Consider the following 19,744-nt stretch of genomic DNA (forward strand, 5'->3'; position numbering starts at 1 on the left):
AGGGTTTAAAGGCAGGGGAGTGATACAGATCAAGTGTATAGTCATTATGATAAATCTATAAAGGGTACCGTGGGGCACAAAGAAGTAGGAAGTCTGGATTGAGTTTATCAGGATTAATAAGCATCCCTTTTTACACCAAAAATTTTATGACACTTTACCACAGAGACATATTTGTATTTACAACCCTCATATTCTTATTTCTGTATTCTTGTGACTCAAAGGCACAGCTGTGTGTGACAGATAGTTAGAATGCAGTCTGAAACAAAAATACGGAGCCAGCATAAGAGCTGACTTACATGTAGATTTAATTTGCAACCATGGCCTCATTAGAACCATGCTGTAAACAATTCAACTAAGTAACCACAGATAGTACTGATAATGTTGAAGTAAACAAAGGCACAGAGTCTTTTTTTAGAAGCTACTAAATAAGTTACTTGACCCTAGTGATGCTGCTGAAAACTTTCATTAGATTTAAGGCTAATTAATGGATCAAAATCTTACATTGTACAACTGCTTATCATGCTGGAGAGAATAAAACTGCAAATGGCCAGGTTTTCCATTTAAAACCAAAGCTTTAGTTCTGGGATCAACCATCAAACCGGTGAAGATATTACTGTCTGCAAAAGGAGTGACAAATAACAGTTAAACTCATACAAATATTCACACTTCTAAAATGTGCAGACTCATTGGGTTTTGCAATACCTTTCACTAGGCCTTGAATTACTGCAGAAGCCTCAAGGTTTCTGTGAATGACTATTATTTCTGTGGATTAAAAAAATAAATAAATAAATAAAAAATCACAGATTGGTCAGAACTTCAAGGTAAAAAAAAAAAAAAATCAATTGAATTTATGTCGTTCTAAAATACACCAGAATATGAAACTGGTAAGTTCAATTTACTCAGAGTATTATTAGAAAGTCAAGAATTTATTTTGTGATTTAGCTAAAATACTAGAGTTGGGGAGAAGGAGTTTTTCTGGAGGCTTTAAGTTTTATCAATTGTGCATATGAATATATCAAGTGTTAATTCAGAAACTTACCCTAAAAGACACAATTTACCTTGAAATGAGTCACGGCACTAATAGATTGTTCACAGTTATGTTTTTTGAAAGGAAAGGAGGCAGTGAGCTCTGAGATCTACATTTAGGCTCCGTAGCAAGAGAATGCGCAAAAAGTTTTGGAGGCGTATGAGACTGCGCCACCCCTGTCAGAACGCACAGGACTCTTAACGCAGAGTGGCCACATGAGCATTTTTTGAAAGTGTCATTACATCTGTGAAAGCACAGATGCTCACTTTCTATGCCCACATCATCTCACATGTAAAGGTTTCGAAACAGAAGTGGTACAACAAGAACCAAATACACTTAGCTCTACGTTTTCATAAAAATGATCCTGAAAATGTTGGATTCTGGTGGCATTCAGAGTCAAAAAGGGGGAAGAGAAAAAAGGAAGAATGGAAGAAAAAATCCTCGTTAAATCCTATGCTACTCTTAATTAGATCTCCCATTTTCCATCCCTAGAGTTATAATTTAGGCATTATACAACCCCATCTCCTCACAACAAATTCAGACTTACTATTATCAGAGTGAGAAGTACAGAACAAATCCCCTGCTGGTGAGACTGAAATGTGTTCAATAGTAGCTCCTAAACGGGGGAGGAACTCCTTATTCTTCTCTGTTGCATCGCGCCACTCTACAAGGACAGATTCACGACCACCACTCAGCAGACTGGTGCCTTCTCATCCACCCACAGAAATGAAAAGCGAAGTGTTTGGGGGGGAAAAAAATCAAAAGAAAAATATAATCAATGTTTAAAATTTCCTTACCATGTTAGAGAAACACTATTTTTAAAGATATGCAAACAAGTGTCTTCCTAGCTTTTAATAAACTTAAGATAACACACTTAATAATCACTGATCCTAGGATTTTCCTTTCCAACAATATCTGACTCGTTTGTTGCTGACCAGTTCTTCTGCCAATGAGGAAAAACTAAATGAAACAAACATCATCTAGGGCCAGATAGTTTCAATGACAAAATTTTCCAAACATTTAGGAAATAAACCAATTTTATGTTCTTCCAGGTAATAAAAAAGAGAACATTTCTCAACTTGTTTACAAGAACAGCATAACCCTTTACTAAAACTAATAAATTTTAAGAAAATTACAAGCCAATTTCATGACCGATGAAAATTCTCCAACAAAAATATCAGCAAGCAGAATCCAAGGATATGTTAAGAGGATAATATAGTGCAAAGTTGAGTTTATTGTAAAAATGTGAGATTATTTTAACACTTGAGAAATAAGTGTAATCAATTCCTACTATGGGATAAAGAGAATAATCATGAGTATCTTAATAGATGTAGAAAAAGTAAATAAACTTCTACACCCATGATAAAATTTCTCAGCAATTTCAGTGCTCACACACAGTGTGACTGGGTGCAAAGCACCAGCCCAGTTTATACTGTTCATATTTGCCTGAACTTATAACCTGTTCTCAAAGCAACTAGAAGCTGTAGCTCATTTACACAGGCAACTAATTTTCTTTTTCTATTAATTCTCTTATACATATACAGGATCAATGCTGACATTTTACTGATAACCATATACCATTTTAACTATTCTCTCTTAGAAACAGTCACGTGGCTTATAATATAAAAACAAGAATTCAACTTTCTAATAAGCCTAGGTTAGCTGCCTACATCAAAGCATTGGTGCAGGGTAGGGTGCCCTGTATTCTTTTCTTCCCTTTGAGTGCCAACTAGCCGAACTACTCCTTCTTCCCCAAGACCCATCTGAAAAGGCTAATCCTAAATGTTCCAAGGCTTAAGTAAAGCCACCACAGATAGCTGTGACTGCTAACGGCTGTGAGAGGTGGCAGACAAGATGCACAAGGTAACAAAATAGAGAAAAGTCGGTGACAATAAGTATTAACCGGTCTTGCCCCAGATTAGGGTAGAGGCCACAGCAAAGAAAATAGAAGTGAGGATGAAGGGCAGAAGAAATGACACTGCCTGGAACATGACATACATATGCACACACACATTCCACCCTAGTAGATCGCCTCATTCACATTCACAATTTTAAATAATTCAGACCTTGTGTTCCATTTTAGCTACATGAGAGTTTGTGTAAATGAGCTACAACTCATCCAATATTTGAAAACATAAATTTTTGAATGAGACATAGGTCCAAATCCCACTTACCAGGTGTGTGACCTTAGGCAAGTTAGTTCTCAACTACAAATCTCACTTCCTTTACATGCAAAAGGAGAAAGATGATGCCTATGTCATGGCTTTAAGAATTAAATGAGGTAGTGCATGTAAAGCACTAGCATAATCATTTGCTCTGATAACCTACAGCTATTCTTATGAACAAGCACTTAACCTTGCAGACATACATTTTAAACAACTAATATGATTTAAATTTACACCTTTCAAACTATAAATGCAGTGAATACTGATCCACATACTTCAAAAGATTATTTTAATTATTAAACTTGCACTTACCTGTCACTGAAAAAGCCAAATCCATAACCATATCATGGTGCCAATGTAAACATGTGTATGTGTATTTCTTATCATCATCAAAATTCCTCCTATTGGAGAAAACCAAAATTGTTATTTTGACCAAAGGCATTAAGTCAGGAAAGTAATGGCATGCCAAATATAATGAACATAATATATGCCAAAAATAATAAATTATATTATTAAGCTTGTAGGTCTCAATGTGTAAAAATTACATTTTCTCTAACCAGAGTCACTTCTACAAACAATAGCTCATGGTGTCCTATTAGGTATATGCTCTTATTAGTCTTTCCTTTTCACTCAAAGCTTGATAAAACAGTTCTCCTCAATAAAGCAATCAGAGACAAAATGGAATTAACTCCTCCTACAAGCTCAAGCTTACAAATTTTAAAATAGTAAGTCTATGCAATGAAGAGCACAGTAATACAAGAAACAGGGTACCAGCAAAGCCTAATCTCTATCACCAGTAATGGCTTTTTTTCCTGAACCTAGGGATAGCTCTGTTGTGCAGGACTAATATAATATACACATTCACCATACTCTTCATGAGTCAACTGACCAAAGACGAATTTTGCCATCCTTGTGACCAGTTGCTATGCAATCTTCCTTTGGGTGACATGCTACACATGTGAAATTGTTCTTAGCATGTTTCTTATTTCTTGATGATGATAAAGTAAACCTAGAAGAAAAAAAAGTGTCCCTTATTAAAGTCTCTTGGTAAGTGGTAATGTAGTTAAAAAAAAAAAAAAGGGGGGGGGGCGGTGGGGGGAGTTTGTCCCTTATTAACCAAACTGGAGAATTCTCAAAATTCACTGAATACAAATACAGGATTAAAAAAAAATATACTGTGTCTAAGAATCACGAATTTGCAAACACTTACGCAGTATAAACTTCACATGACTAATATTCTACCATGATAACTTGGCTACAGAGGCCACTGACTCTGAAATAAAGCCAAGACAGTCTTCTCAGTGGCTTTTGCTCGAGCCAAGTTTGTTCAAATTTCTTGTCAATTGAAGCTAAGTTTTAACATTAGGTATGAACAAGCCTAATAAATTATATCTGTGACAACTGGCTAATGTATCCAAAGGTATCAGGATCCTTATTATACTGCAAAGAAAAACAAATATTAATCCTCACAGGGTAAAAGGGAAGAGGGGAGTGTCACTTGAGGAGTCACCATGCGTGCTTCGCACTAGTCTCCTTAAATATGTTATTTTATTCATCTTTACAACTCTGTTAGATAGGTATTATGCCTATTTTAAATATATGCTAATTTGAGGTACAGTGAGATTGCAGAAACTAAATTTGACTCATTTTTTTTTCAAAAAAATTTTTTTAATATTTATTTTTGAGACAGAGAGAGACAGAGCATGAACAGGGGAGGGGCAGAGAGAGAGGGAGACACAGAATCGGAAGCAGGCTCCAGGCTCTGAGCCACCAGCCCAGAGCCCGACATGGGGCTTGAACTCACGGACCGAGAGATCGTGACCTGAGCTGAAGTCGGACGCTCAACCGACTTAGCCACCCAGGTGCCCCGACTCATTTTAAACCCAGGTATCTCAAAGCCTATATTTACTCCAAAGCCCCAAAACTGGCCAATAAGCATCACCACCTGGGGTAGCCTTTTCCAACTACATCCAATTTTGACATCGTGTATGAACACCAGAATCTAAGGGGACAAAGAGTTTTGGCTGGACAAAGCTCCCTAGGTGTTTGTGACTAATGATTGATTCTCTCAACCGCATGCATTGTTGTGTTAAAAACTCTACCTCTAAATCCAGTGGTTTCACAATCACTTGCAACAGGAAACTAGACACAACTCTGGATCACAGGTATGAAGATGAAATAAAATTGCAACAAATTTGAGTAAATAAAATGATCAAAAAGGAATTCTTACCTTGATGTTGTTTTCTTTTTGAAAAAATAAACAGACAAGTAAAAGTCCCGTACTGCAGCAACATATTCCCCCTGGTATTTCAAAGAGAAGATAACATTCACAAAAATAGGCAACACTCTTTAAGAAGAAACGTTCTCATCACAAAAGTTAACACAATTAACAATTTTTTTTTTTTTTTTTTTTTTTTGCAGATTGAGTATATCAATATAAAATGATATAGGTAGCTATGGAAAGGATACTCCTGTTAAAATAATCATAGAAAATTAAAAGACAAACTTAGGTACTATATCTGAAAACTAAACTCTCTAGCTTTAAGAATAAGGACTTGAAATTTTCCCATTAAGGCATAATTTACATACAATACAATGTCTGACATGTATATATCCATGTAACCACCACCACCACAATCAAGAAATCAAGATTTAGAACATTTTCTTCACCTCAAAAATGCTTCCTTGCTCCTCTTTTTAGTCATTTCCCAATGGTCCTGCCCCTGCCAGCAACCAGTGATTTCTATCACCACAGTTTACCTGTCTGTTCCAGAACATCATATAAACAGAATGGTTCAGTATATACTTTTTGTGTCTGAACTCTAGTTCAAAATCACCCTTTTGAGATTCATTCATGCTCTTTTCTGTGTCATTTGTTTCTCTTATTATGAAGCAGAATTCCAATAAATTAATACATATCACAAATTATTTATTCTCTTGAGGAACATTAGGGTTTCCACTTTGGAGCTACTATGAATACTAATCATTCTTGTACAGGTCATTTTATGGTATGTTCTCATTTCTCTACCAAGGAGTGTAACTTCTGGCTCATGGTAAGGACAGATGTTTATCTTTGTTCCATATATTCCCAATGCTCAGTACTGTCAGTCTTTAACATTACGTTCCTCCACCATAAGAAATTAAACCTTTTCAGAATAATGCCAAAATAATGCTATAAACTTAGATTATAGAAACATGCCACCACAATGTCATCTAGGGGCTTTTGGTGGTACCTGATTTTAAAATAAAAAAGTTAGTTATAGGGTTAGTAATAGGGAAATAGTTATAGGTTAGTAATAGGGAAAGGTGAAATAAATCATGTTATAAACATAACAGAGTTATTATTTCTGATGAACATTTAAGTATACATTCATGCTGCAATGTCAGGTGAAAAAAAGGTAAAGAGTCTTCAGATCCTAACTGAGTTTGAGAAAAATTATTTTATGAATGTTTAGGAAAAAGTCTAGGAAGACATTCCCCAAATATCACTGGTAAGATTTAATTTCTCCACTTTATTTTTAACTTGCAAATTTTCTATAATGGGCACACTGATTATGGACAGGAAGACATCATTTTCTAAAGACACAGTCCAAAATGAAAGGATTTGAGTAGCTTTTACATGAGGCAGGCTAAGAAAGAATACAAATGCCAAAATATTGGTATTTTTTGAACAATTAGAGGATTTACAAGAGCAATAGGTATACACAAAATTAAGGATCCTAAAAACTCTATACCAAAAATAAATGCTAAAGCAACGGAACAAACTTCTTCGCTAACAAAAATACTATAACTCAAAGCAACATTCAATCACTGGCATATAAAACGCTCAGAGCAAACATTGCTGAAAAGAGATTTTATGTACAAAATAGGAAACTAAAATTTTACCTCATTTCCAAAGGCAATGCACTTGGGTGACTGGTTTATATAATCCAAAACAAAGGAGAGCTCCTTCGCTTCTATCTCCTGGCTTGATGATTTTGGCAGTTTCACTGAAACCAGCTGAAATACATCTAGCCAAAGGAAGCTATATTAATATAAAGCTTCTCTAGAGAAAATGAACATGTGCACTTATTCACAGGAAACTGTTAATTAGTATTCTAGATACATTTGATGCGAAGATAATAATTCTAGGCCACCTTGAACAAAATGTACCTTCACCCTGGACTGTTCATTTGAATATACAAGTTCTGAATGGCAGTCTAATTTCACAACTCGTATACATATATGCTCTAAATAGAAATACAAAACAATTTAGCTTACTGGCGCATTCTGTCTTCCAAAGTATTAGGCTGACCTTTACAATGGATATAGTATATCACTGAACTGAGCAGCCAAAGGCAACAAACCAGCCGAGAGCTTTCAGAAATGCGATGTGCTTGCCACATATTTATAGGATAAATCTCTTCTAGAATATTGACATGCTGTTCTCTTTATATCCCATTTTAAAAAAACTCACAAGGGAAAATAGCTATATTTTACTATGTATGCTATTTCCTTATCCTCTCAGACATTATAATGAATATGAAATTCTGTAACACATCGATTTACCATTTTCCCATTTTCCAGCCTGTTTAGGATTTGCTTTGAACTCGATTCTTCTAGCCTTCTCTCTCAGTCATCACAAACTTCACATCCCCAAACTCTGTACATTTGATTTTTTTTTTTTTAACTTAGTCTTCCCCTCTGCCCACTGCAGGAAGTGGCACCACCATTTACCAAGTTGCTTAGACTAAATCCTTGAGTTATCTTTGAATTCTCTCTCATATTCCATATTCAAACCATTAGTAAATCTTGTTGGCTGTCTCTTCCAAAGATACCCAGAACTCAATCATTTCTTATCATCTAACTGGCAAGAGGTACCTCTTAACTGTACCCTGTACTTCTATCCTTGTCCCTCTTTAGTCTATTCTCAATAAGCCAGTGAATCTACTACAATTAACATTTCACTTTTCTGCTCAAAACTCTTCAATGGCTTTTTATCTACTCAGAATAAAAACCAAAGTCCTTTCAATGGCATACAAGGCTGTATATTATCTACTCTTCTTTGGATTACTCCAATCCAACCTCCCTCCTAGTCCTCAAACACGTCAGAAATGCTATAGAATATGCTTCTCCAATATGACCATGCGGCTTATTCTTCTCAGAACCTTCCCTGACCACTTATTTAACTAGGTATTTCTCCAATGTTCCCTATTCCCCTCCCCTGCTATATTTTTCTCTAAAACATCTTTCACCTTCTTATATCTTATGACTGATTTGTCTGCTAGATCAGACTAGCAGACTGTTGAGATAGTCCGTTTTATTCTCTCCAACAGAATAGAATGTGACACATAGTAGGTTTTCAGTTAGACACTAAATGAATAAATTACATATAGTCAAAAAATGATACTATAAAAGATGACGTGTAAATAATTTATTTTTAAACCAGAAGCACACTTCAATATGATTTATACAATTTACTAACAGAGACTGGTTTTGCATTGTGGAACAAAGATGAAACAAATTAAGAATATGAATTTAAATCTATTCTATGAAATGCTAGTTCAAGCCCGGTTCACAATTTTATCTAACAGCTAACTAGATTTTCATATTCTGAGTGCTCATGATATGGGCCAAGTACTGGAGAGTAACATTAATCCCACTATAAACAGAATTCCAATTAGATTATAGCATTTGGTTTACTCCAAAAGGCAAATGCCAAGGTCTTCACTTTACATCAGTATTCTACCCTGGTTTGCACATTGGACTTAAACTAGGGAATTTTCAAGTAAACAGGCCCCACCACAGAGAATCTTAAAATTTTAAATTCTTTGCAGTGATTCTAATGTACAGCCAGTGTTAAGAACTGCTGATTTCACTGATACGGATAACAAGTTTTGCTACAACTATTAGCAACTACTCTTGCAATTGAGAATCACAGTGTTAGTATACAGAGTGGTTACCAACTGTGAGTGATGAGTATAAACACCCGGGGAAATATAAAAATGTAGATTCCTAGACTAAATCTCACAACTAGTGCATCAATGGTCAGTTAGGGAGATTAGGAACCTACATTTTTAGTAAGGATGTGAATACACCTTAAGAATCCACACACTCTTCTATAAAACAGAGCTTAAATACTGAAGAGTTTTATCTAAAATAGTCAACTAGGAGACTTAATTATTTTAAGAAATGTTGCCATTTCCAGAACATTTTTTGGAATACTTTAGAGGTTGTTTATGGGCTAACATAACTAAACTTACTGCTTTTATTCTTTCACATTTCTGACAGATAAATATTAATCATTAACAGACTTCATTCACTAAATGATTTTTAGCTTAAAAACAGATTTAACTCTCAGTTTTAATAAAAGTCCATGATAGAAAACAATCTGCCAATTTCTCCCAGCCAAAACAACACACAAAACCAATCCTCCCCTCAAAACCCCCCCCCCAAAAACAACAAAAATACACCGTGGAAAGGATTCACTTAGCTAATGAGCCATGAGGCTGTGTAGCAGACTGCTCAGTAATTACCTTAAAGCTGCTTTCATCTTTGAATTCTGTATACAGCTATACTTTAGAGAGAACACTGTGCAGCAACCTTCTTGAATTCTGATATTACAAAAATTCTTTGGATATATCCCTCACGTCAATGTTCTGATGTATCAAATTCTCTGCTATAGGGTAATTATTTGTGACCACTAAAGATATTCCAGAAATTCATAAAATGCTCTGAAACATGGCAATTTCAATGAAATATGTTCCAATAATAAAAATGTAATTAATAATTTAATCACACTATTACCTCTTAATATCAAACTGTTTTCTATACCATTTCTGAACAGATTCAGGGTCAAAGGGGTGTTCAATAATGGGTAAAATTATAGTGATACTTAAGAATGACAGATTAAGTTCAGTAGAAAGATAAACTCTAGTCCACCTCTGCAACACAGCTTTGAACTCTGAGCTCTGCAGTCTATTATTACAACTATATATTAAGTAATCATTCCCTCACTATGTATTTCAGAACTGGTATGAGGCTTCCCCAAAATAAATCCAATAACAACAGAAGGAACTGAAATGCCAGCTCCAAAAACTGTTAACTTCAGACTAAAACCAAGATGTTAACTTTTGAGAAACTATGGAAACAGTAAACCCATGCTATATAAAACAAAATAAGTTAATTATACTATACCTGGTTTTTCTTTATTTATTATAACAAAGACAGAATCCTCAGCACTGGGTAGAGTAAAGAGGGCATGAAGTTTAAGCCCTACTACGAAAGTCTGAAAGATAAAAAGCACCATATTATTTATCACCTGTCCTCCCCACCCCCCAAACTTAGGTTCCATAAAGGGCAGGGATTTTTTTTTTTTTTTTAACACATTTTGCTCACTGCTGTATCCCAACGTCAGAAGAGTATGTGGTGTATAGAATATACTCAATATGTATTTGTTGAATACATTTTCAATTAATACATATAGATCCACATGTGTCTTTTAAATGGTACTATGGTATTCTAATGAATGAATATAAAATTTTAACTGAACTCAAGATCATATTCAATTTCTTTCTTCTGTAAACAATGCTGTAATAACTACACATACATGTCGTTATTTCAACAAGAAATTCCTAACAAGTGAGATTGCTGAAGTTATTTTTTCATTATCAGTTGTACTCTGATTATGTACAAAAGTATCTGTTTCTCTGCACTTTACCTATTACTAGTGTGTTTTTTTTCTTTCTTTTTTTTTTTTGCAGTCTCCAATTTGGAACTGATAGGGAAAAATGCTGTGTCGTTTTTTATTTATGAGATTAAACACCTCTTCACATTTACTGGCTATTTGTTATTTTTTTTCCTGGGAGTTACATATTCTTACCCTATGCCAATTTTTTTCCCACTGAGTTATTAGTTTTTCCTTATTGATTTTGGGAATTTTCTGTATTTTAGGGATAATATCTCTTGTAAATATTTTCTTCCAATTTTATTACTCATCTTTTCATTGAAAGTTTAAAATTTTCAAACAGTCCAATTTCTTCTATGGTGTGACTTTTACAACTTGTTTAAAAGGCTATTAGGCCTTCTAAAAAAAAAAACAATGTGTCTGTCATTACATTATGTTGCCATTCCTTTTCAAAAGATAAAAATGGAAGATCAATCCACGTACCTTTATTAAAATGCCATCTACATAGTCCCACAGTTTAACTGTGCCATCAAAGGAACAAGAATACAACTAAAAGGGTAAAAATAGTACAGAATTTATTACAAAATACAACTTCATTAAGATATTAAATAATTAAGCAATACAGATGGCATTTTCTGTTCATTAAATCCTTAGCTTTAAAGAGGCTGAGTCACTTACTCCTATTATTTTTTAAAATAGAAAATCTAATCAGAGCTCTGTGAAGTAATTTCAAGTTTTAATTAAAATGAGGGGGAAAAAGTCAATCCTCTATCTTCAAGAAGATGGTAAGTTCTTGAGCTATGAAAATACTCAAGAGCTTGTCTAGAGCCCAGTCCTCTCTTATTAGCAAAACCACTTTCATCTTACATACATTAAAGGACTGCTTCTCAAATGATCTGAGAATGTCCTCTTAAAAAAAAAAAAAAAAAAAAAAAAATCCAACACACTAAAGACCAATACTTTTGTAAAATACAATTCAGTTATCATGCACTCGAATGCTGTGGCAATGTCACAGTGCTCTACAGTTCTGGGTCATTCAATTCCCACACTCATCTCATTGCAGAATGGTAACCAACCATTTGTGGCACTGGTTTGTGCACCACACTTTGGTAGCACCAGAAGGCCTTAATAGCATGTATTTTTAGCTTTGTCCCAGAGGACTTAATTTTACTAAGGCTACACTGGATTACTTGTTGCCATTACGGTGAAAATACATCACTTAGAACATTTATAAAGAATTTTAAGTTTTCTGAAAGCGGCAATTTTAAGATTTCTGCCAATGAGGACATGGAATCAGAGAACAGAAAATGGTATCATCTATTCAAGTAAAAGAATTAGGTCATGTAGGGGCGCCTGGGTGGCTCAGTCGGTTGAGCGTCCGACTTCGGCTCAGGTCATGATCTCACGGTCTGTGAGTTCGAGCCCCGCGTCGGGCTCTGGGCCGACAGCTCAGAGCCCGGAGCCTGTTTCAGATTCTGTGTCTCCCTCTCTCTCTGACCCTCCCCCGTTCATGCTCTGTCTCTCTCTGTCTCAAAAAAATAAATAAAAGTTAAAAAAAAAAAAAAAAAAAGAATTATGTCATGTAGAAAATATACATCACAATTACTACATATAAAGAAAGGATCATGAAAAAGGATTAGTAAAACATAACAACCAACCATACAATCACTGTCAAAACACAATGGTTAACACACAAATCCTATGACTCTGAAGTGCAGAAAATCTGCACTCCTCATCACCTCAACCAAACCTTTCAATAAAAGCATTCTCTAACTTTATTAACTTTCAATCACATGAATAGATCTTTTATGCAATGATACATGTTTTTTGTTGGCTACAAAACATAGTCATACTGACTTCAGAAATTCCAGTTTTAATGAAAGGATACTGCTGCTATGAAAAACATCCAAGTGCTACACATAACAATGAACCGTTCTGTTAAACCCCCACAGCAAGGAAAGTAAACTGTGCTTGCACTCTGCAGGAAAGCTACTTAACTTTGACTTTCATGTAGAGCTCATTTAATTTTGGAAAGAAAAGATCCCTGTTACGTTAGGCCCGACTTCTTTGTGATAACAACACAGTGAATGGCGATACAAATAAACCCATTCTTGTATCAAGCAATAACTTCCATGTTGGCAGTAAGTAATCTAGAAAAATGGAACTTGATAAAAAACTAGAGCAAGAGAGGGGTGCCTGGGTAGCTCAGTCAGTTAAGCATCCAACTCTTGATTTCAGCTCAGGTCATGATCTCATCATTTGAGAGATTGAGCCCTGCATCGAGCTCTACACTGACAGTGTGGACCCTGCTTGGGATTCTCTCTTTCCCTCTCCCTCTCACTGCCCCTTCCCCATTCATGCTCTTTCTCTCTCTCTCTAAAATAAATAATTAAAAAAACAAAACAAACTAGAGCACGAGTCAACCACTTTTGAGATGTCTTTAGTGGTTGCTGAAATTTAAGAACAGAATTAAAATGACATTATTTCTGAATTCTGAGCTGCTTTGTGGGGTGAGTGGGAAGGTCTAGACTAAATTAGATTCCCAAGTTTGCCCTGAAATTAACTGGTCCATCCACTGACTAATCCTTCTTGTCCAGCACTGGCCTTAACATCTGCACCAACACTAAAGAGCCTCATATGTAAAGGAAAAGATCTAAAACATCAATACCTCTTGGCCAGCATTTTGAAAAATGGGTTCCAGAAACCAAAGGGGTTAAGGACATTTAAGCTTGAGAAACACCAAACAGTATGCACACTTTTTGGATATTTGTAATGCATATAAAAGGATTTGAGAAGATCTACAACCAAGAAATTCATCTAACTGTGCCTAACCTTCAATTTCAGTAACTCACACAGCCAAGAATGTTTTCTTTCAAGCAACATCTATTAGCATTCTCTGGAATAAATGGTTTTACAGAATACAGCATGGGCAATGTAGATCTAGGCTGTGACCCTATTTTAATAACTAAAAATGTTAAAAAGTACCCTGAATCAAAAAAATCAACATATAGGTTTCTGCTGCTACCTGAAAGTAGAGTAATTCTATGAAACCTTTCATAGAAAGGTGGAAATGGTGTAAAACAAAGAAGCAATTACCATTAATTTATACGAACAATTTTGAGCATTCCCACATCCAAAGAATAACCTCTCTTAGGCTTTTCTGATACTTTGGGATTCATCTTGCTAATGGATGTACAACATATATTGAGATAAAGCACAGATGATCATAGCTTAAAGCTATGGTAGCTTGATGCTGAGCAGTTCCTGGGGAAGGAGCCTGGTGGGGCCACTCTCACTGCCAGGGGTGCGTGCTGCCTCTACATCACCCTGCTGCAAAATAAACACGGAATGCTATTTTTGATTTTCATCTTTTTTTGGTTTGTTTTTTTTTTTTTTATAAAAACCAAGTGGCACGATACGAACTTTTGAAAAGCAAGGGATGCATGTATTTTTCTAATTGTAACTTGGTAAGTTTCCCAGCTAAAATCAAATCATAATTTTCTGGTAACAACAAAGCCAATATTACATTTAATTATAAATCATTTGACACCTGTAGATGATTGTTGGGGTTGAGCTGGATTCCAGTCACCAGATTTCTGTGCCCTTGCAATATGTGTACACATTCTTCTGTAGCTGTGCTATGAACTTTAACAAAGTCACCAGAGACACAGAAGATATACCTGGAAATAAGAAAAAAATAAATTTCATGTATTCTGTATACAGCATAATCTTTGTTTTATAGTTCATGAAAAATCTTTTTCACTTGCAACAGAGGTTTCTTTTAAAACCAACAGTTTCAAAAAAATAAAATAAAAAAAAAACAAAACCAACAGTTTCAAGAACTACATACTAAAAATTGTGTGCTATGTTCTCACTTACCACGTACCATTACTCTAACAGCATCTTCCCATGTCCCCCCTGCTCTCCATTGTTCACTGGGGACACCACCTTACAAACGCTAAGTCAAATCTCTCTCTAGTTGGCAAGGCCTCTTTTATAGCAAAGTACAAAGACTTTGTGACAGTTCTTTCACTTGTTGCCGAAATGTTGGTTTTGTTTTTGTCTTTCTGGATTTGTGGCTTTCTTCAAAATAGGAGAGGCTACTAAATTACTAAAAGGAGTTAAGTGGGGGCAATATTTGACAATTTTCATTACGGATATAACCACAGAACAGAGCTCATAGTATAGTAGTACAAACCTTCTAGTCTCTACAAAATAAAAAATGTTCTGTGCCTATTACGTAGAACATTATACATGTCTAATAGGGTGTTTTTCCATGCAGTACAGAAGGTACAAACCACAGAATCCCCAGGCCAGATCTCTTCTCTGTGTTCCCAAAGCAACCTGTACATGACTTGATCCTACTACTTTTCACACTGTGTTGCCATTACTTGTTTACAAATATATCCCCCTTCCTTATTAGGCCATAAGTTCCCATCGGGCAAATGCCTTAAATTTATCTTTGATTCCCAATGTCCAATCCAGTTTGTTGAACAGAACCCACTCAATTCTCAGAGATTTTGTAAACTATCTGGATAAAATGAACCAATAAAAAAAATTACAAGATAACAAAAGAGTAAATCTTCTAATGCTGACCAGGATCACTACTACCCTATTTTATCAATTCTAAGACACCTGCTTTTTCACATGTTCACCTCTCTGAAATCAGGATGCATTATTCTAAGTGCCAGGAGGCAATCATGAAATGACTTGTTTCACTGTCTAAAAGATTAAGCAAGTTCAAGCAACAAAACATCTGAGACATATGGTTACCCTTCTGGCTGGATCCTCCTCTTCATTCCCATGAGTATCTTAATTCAGAGTCTTAACATCTCCAGCCTGGACCTAAGGGCTTCTTACAGTCTCCAGGTGTGGCCCTTCAATTCCTCTTTCCCACTCACACCAGATTAACTTTGCAAATTTGACATTACTTCTCTAAAGATAAAATTAAATTACAGTTTGTCAATGTTTTCCCACTGCCTTTGGGATATGATCTAAACTCCTAAGGCCTTTGGTGATTTGACCTGATCTAAGTGGAGCTACTTTGTCATTTTAAAACTGTCCTCTAGTCAAGTGGTTTACAACTCCACTACCCTCCCACTCCCCACAGACACACCCCATTATACCAAAAGGTTGGCTAGGCATTCCCTGAGATGGTGGTGGGTGAAGGGTACTATGTGCCAGGAAAACTCCCTGATTCTGATATGCTTCCCCGGAGAAAAGGAATTTCCTCTCTCCTTGCTCCTCCACAGAGAATGGCTTTAAATTTGAAAGCAAGCCCCCAAAAGAAACACTCTCTCCCTGCTTTTGTATACATCGCTGTCTACACAGAATACTCTTTCTTTCTGACTACTTAAGATTCAGATTCAGCACACGTGAAGCCTTCCTGCATTTTCTCATTCTAGAGCAGCACCACTCTTAATGTGCTTATACAAGATGCTAGGCTTAGCTCTATAAGAGCACTGACCACACAGCATATTGAAGCCTTCCCCTACTAGACTGTAAGCTCTTTGAGGGGAGGAAAGGTGTGTTTACTTACTATAAATAATAATAGAAATATAGTAGGTAGAAAAAGGACACAGTTTTAAGAAGTCAAACAAATGGGTTTGAATGCCAGCTTTACCACATATGGGCTGAATGCTGGGAGAATTTAATTCTCTAAAACATCACTGTTCTCTGCTGTAAAAGGCAGGTAATGGTTTCTCACAGGGTTATTATGAGGACTAAAGGAAACAACACATGCAAATGCACCCTTAGCACACACAGTATGCTTAGCACACTCAAATGCTTTCATAAAATCAGAATACCTAAAACCCTGCAGACAGAAATGCATGTAAAGCATAGACCACAATGCCTGCCACATGATTCAATCAACTTTACTGAAATGGAGAAGTTAGGGATGCTTTCAAACAGGAACCAGAATTTAAATGAGGCTCCAAAGGATGCATAGAGCTGGGAACGAAAGAGAATACCAACATAAACATAAGCTGGGAAATAATTAACACAGTACCTACAAGAGATAGGAAATGACCTAACAAGCAAAGTGTATATGATGGGTTATGTCAGGAAATAATTGGGTAAGGAGAGTCAAGCTAGATCAGGGAAAGTCATGAAAGCCAGAGAAAAGAGCTGTAGATAAGGAAGGCAACAGAAGATTAATAGGGTTCTGAGCAAGACTAGGAATAAGGGTGAGAGTTATGATAGTAACACTTAAGGAAAATTATTACAGCAGTATACAGAATGGTCTGCAAAAGAGTATTTAGAGTTGGACACTAGCTTTGTGGGAATTTAGGAATGTAAAAGACAAGAATGACCTACTTTTTAAATTTTCTATACCTTAGCAACCTAATGCTTAGCACCATGTAACTGTGGGAGCTAAAAGGATGTAATATAAACAGTGCTGGACTGGGAGTCAGTAATAACTGATACAGGAATACAAGCTATTCTCATGTATACCCACCTCACGACTTGCCTCTTGTAACAACCGCCTCAAGTAGGCAGAACAGAGTTTTTGTCTTAGTTCCAAGAGGACCCAATGAACAAGAGGAAACAGATAAAACTCCACGATTCTAGTCTTATTTACTATCTCAGCTTTCTTGATGACCTCCTTGAAGCAAAATACAAAATTACCTTATTCCTTTTTGTATAAATTTTTGTATAGCCAAAATTTTGTATAGCCAACACCTGTAGTACCTTTTAGATAATATCCAAAGCCTTGATGAGTTCATTATGACCCTGTTCATTTGCTAGAGAGCTGATTTTAATTACTACTTTTTATATAGACACAAACAAAACCCAAACACTCCACATCTAAATCTTCACCAAATTCCCCAAACTTCAGTACTGATTTTCTACCTACTTATTAGGTCCACCTGGTCATTTCATAGGTACTTTAAACTCAACAGGTCCCAAAGTGAACTTGCTATCTCGTTAATCCTAAGTGCTGATTCACTCCAAAATTGTCTATTCTCTTCATCTTCATTATCTTGGTTTAGGCCAAAGTAATTTCTTGTCTGAATGCCTGCATTAGCCTTTTAAGCCATGGTCTGTACTCTTCCAGATTCTTCTCCCACCACTTCCCTATACTTTATGCTACAAACTATACTGACTTTACACACATCACACTACCTACCCCTCCCACCCTACCCCAGCAACTTCAAGCTGCGCACTTCGCCTGGATGCCTTCCCCCAATATCAGTGGTGGAACAAACTCCTGTTAGTCTTGCAAGGTCCCACTACTGAAGGGAAACTTTCACTATATAACTCCCTCCTCTATGCCATCTGTGTACCTCAAGTATGCTAAGTCAACCTACCTCTGATCTTGCCACTCTCCACCACTTATTACTTAGTTTTATGCATAGTCTTCGGATTAACATTCTTGAAGAAACACAATCATGTTACCTTCCACCGCCCTCCATCTAGGGAATAAAAAAAATAGTCTCTTTGGACCAAACAACCAAGAACTGGCTTCACGTTCCTTTTTCAACCTCACTAGCTCTCTTCATATAGTAGTCATATGAGCTAACTGTACCACAGTCTGTTAAATATATTTAGGTTTCTACTCTTCTTGCTTATACTGTGCCCACTATCTGGAATGCCTTCCATCCATATCCTCTAGTCAAAATACCATTCACCTATTTAGGCCTAGCCTAAATGTCATTTCCTCAGCAACCTGTCCATCCTCACCAGTCTGAAGTACTCTCTCTTTAGTAACTCCCAAGGAACCATAGTATGCAACATCTGTTACTAATTATTTTTTTCCTCACTAGACTGTAAAATCTTGAAAATAGGATCAATATTAAAATTATCTTAATTTTTGTCATGTCAGCTTGTTATAAATAATACGTAGCTGACAAATACTTTAAAACGAATTGTAGGACTTGGTAAATGAAACACACTGCATCTCATCCTAAGTTGTAGAAGCACTACACTGGAAAAAGAAACTGGATTCCTAGCTGTAAGCAGAACTTTGACACCTTGAAATCTCAGTTTCTTCCTGATTTATAAGATGAATATCAACAAAGCTCTCTTTCATGTAAAGACCAAGGATTCTTCTTTTTTTTTCTTGCCTCTACTGCTATTTATGAAAACTCCTTCAGTCATGCATGCATTCAACAACTATCATACACCCATAAGCAAGACACTGTGGGGGATACAAACTTTCATAAGATATTACCGTTACTCTTCTAAGACAGAAAGGGTTAATTAACTAAGGGTCACTCGGTCCTTAAATGATTTGAAAACCTCTTTCTACGAGATGTCATTTGTAAATTATACTGACAATAGAGCAATGACAGCTGACACACACTGAGCCATTAAGTACCAGGCTTGCTTTACCTGATTTATATGTATTAAAGCACTTAACCCTCTCAACAACCCTAGGAATTGGATTACAAAATACTATTCCTGTTTTAGGATGAGACTACTGAGGCAAAGATAAAGAACTTGCAAAGGTCACACAATGTAAGAACCGGGTTTTGAACCCAGGGAGTAGTTTGGTTTCCAGCTATACTGAACTCCCGAGAATAGAGACGAGGGCTTCCATACGTAATCATTCCGCACAGACTCTAACATCAGTATCACGCATAGTTGCAATAAGGTTGCCAAAATACATCTTTAGGGGAAAGAAGAGTGTGGAGAAAATGGAAATCTTTGATCTTTCAGTAATTCAAAGTCACGACTCTTTCCGAAAAAACACTCCTCGCAGTACTGCAAGGGCAGTGATGTACAGATCTTTGCCCAGACTTTCTCGCCGCCCCACGGCAGAGCTGATTCCAGGCACGTGGGCCCGCCCCCGGTCCCTCAACCACCTGCAGGTAAACTGTCCTGTAAAGAAGCCTCAGCCTGCAGTGCCACGGGACTAAGTGGTTTCTCCTCTAAACAGCA

At 36.3% G+C, this 19,744-nt stretch overlaps 1 protein-coding gene across 2 annotated transcripts in view; it reads right to left on the reverse strand.

Annotated features, from left to right (window-relative positions):
* The window catches only part of WDR75 (WD repeat domain 75), a 30,840-nt gene that overhangs the window by 10,375 nt on the left and 721 nt on the right, over window positions 1–19,744 (reverse strand). Inside the window, exons 2-12 of one of the 2 annotated variants that reach the window (XM_058711601.1) lie at window positions 14,409–14,538; window positions 14,026–14,188; window positions 11,342–11,407; window positions 10,369–10,459; window positions 7,078–7,202; window positions 5,423–5,493; window positions 4,082–4,201; window positions 3,505–3,593; window positions 1,575–1,733; window positions 703–762; window positions 502–617 (exon numbers count right to left, since the gene is read on the reverse strand). In XM_058711601.1, the coding sequence (XP_058567584.1) occupies window positions 502–617; window positions 703–762; window positions 1,575–1,733; window positions 3,505–3,593; window positions 4,082–4,201; window positions 5,423–5,493; window positions 7,078–7,202; window positions 10,369–10,459; window positions 11,342–11,407; window positions 14,026–14,037 (909 nt within the window). In that variant the 5' untranslated portion in view covers window positions 14,038–14,188; window positions 14,409–14,538. The remainder of the gene's footprint in view (window positions 1–501; window positions 618–702; window positions 763–1,574; window positions 1,734–3,504; window positions 3,594–4,081; window positions 4,202–5,422; window positions 5,494–7,077; window positions 7,203–10,368; window positions 10,460–11,341; window positions 11,408–14,025; window positions 14,189–14,408; window positions 14,539–19,744) is intronic. The other variant, XM_058711591.1, reaches the window with a different exon arrangement.

Source organism: Neofelis nebulosa, chromosome 2 (genome assembly GCF_028018385.1).
Source record: "Neofelis nebulosa isolate mNeoNeb1 chromosome 2, mNeoNeb1.pri, whole genome shotgun sequence".
Classification (NCBI taxonomy): Eukaryota; Metazoa; Chordata; class Mammalia; order Carnivora; family Felidae; genus Neofelis; species Neofelis nebulosa.